Here is a 955-nt window from a genome sequence, read left to right as displayed (position 1 = left end):
GAGAGAGAGAGAGATAACCTGGTCTTAGAAGCGCACTATCAATCTTGTCGGGCCTATTTGTAGCCGCAATAACAGTGACATCAACTCTTTCTTGCAAACCTAATTTTAGCAGAATCTGATCAATTCAAGGATATGACAGCAAAAACAATTACATAATCACTGCAAAAAGTTTTAGCGGTTATGATCTCCATAAATGATGCAAATATATTGTCAAAACAAAGACCTTCTGAAGGAGAAAAAGGTTATAAATGCGGATTCAATAATAAATTTGCAACCAACCATCCATTTCGACAAGAAGTTGACTTATGACCCTATCTGAAACAGAAACTCCATCATTTTCCTTCCCACGAATGGCAGCAAGACCGTCAATTTCATCAAAGAATATGATTGCTGGGGCATTAGCCCTTGCCTTTGCGAACACTGATCTCACAGCCTTCTCAGATTCGCCAACCCATTTGCTATAAAGTTCTGGACCCTTCACAGAAAGGAAATTGAGGTGTGCCTCAGAAGCTACTGCCCGAGCCATGAGGGTTTTGCTGCAACCAGGAGGACCAAACATAAGGACCCCTGTGGGGGGAGAAATCCCTATACGCTTGAATTCGTCTTGGTGCATTTGGGGCCACATTACAGCTTCTATCAATTGATTCTTCACCTCCGTTTGACCACCAACATCTTCCCAATTAACCTTTGGGACTTCAACGATTACCTATTAGTTGAAGGAATGAATTAAGAGCACGAAAGTTACAGCAGTCTCCATAATACACAATCAATGCTATCAGTAGCCACTCACATCACCATTAGTCAAACACATAGTATCACATGATTATATCAACAACCCAATGAAATGTTCACATTCAGGCATATAAATATAGGATAATATGAGCACATCAAATACCCCCACACTTAGACATGGTTAATCCAAAGAGGAAAAAAAAAAAAACTATTTATGTTGTCC

General features: G+C 39.9%; 1 protein-coding gene across 1 annotated transcript in view; it reads right to left on the bottom strand.

Moving 5' to 3' along the window:
• The window catches only part of LOC101313442 (calmodulin-interacting protein 111-like), a 6,074-nt gene that overhangs the window by 688 nt on the left and 4,431 nt on the right, over positions 1–955 (bottom strand). The window contains exons 7-8 of the mRNA XM_004305228.1: positions 280–706; positions 19–99 (exon numbers count right to left, since the gene is read on the bottom strand). Of these exons, the coding sequence (XP_004305276.1) occupies positions 19–99; positions 280–706 (508 nt within the window). The remainder of the gene's footprint in view (positions 1–18; positions 100–279; positions 707–955) is intronic.

The sequence above is a fragment of the Fragaria vesca genome, linkage group LG6 (genome assembly GCF_000184155.1).
Source record: "Fragaria vesca subsp. vesca linkage group LG6, FraVesHawaii_1.0, whole genome shotgun sequence".
NCBI lineage: Eukaryota > Viridiplantae > Streptophyta > Magnoliopsida > Rosales > Rosaceae > Fragaria > Fragaria vesca.
This window is presented reverse-complemented; position numbering and strand designations above follow the sequence as displayed.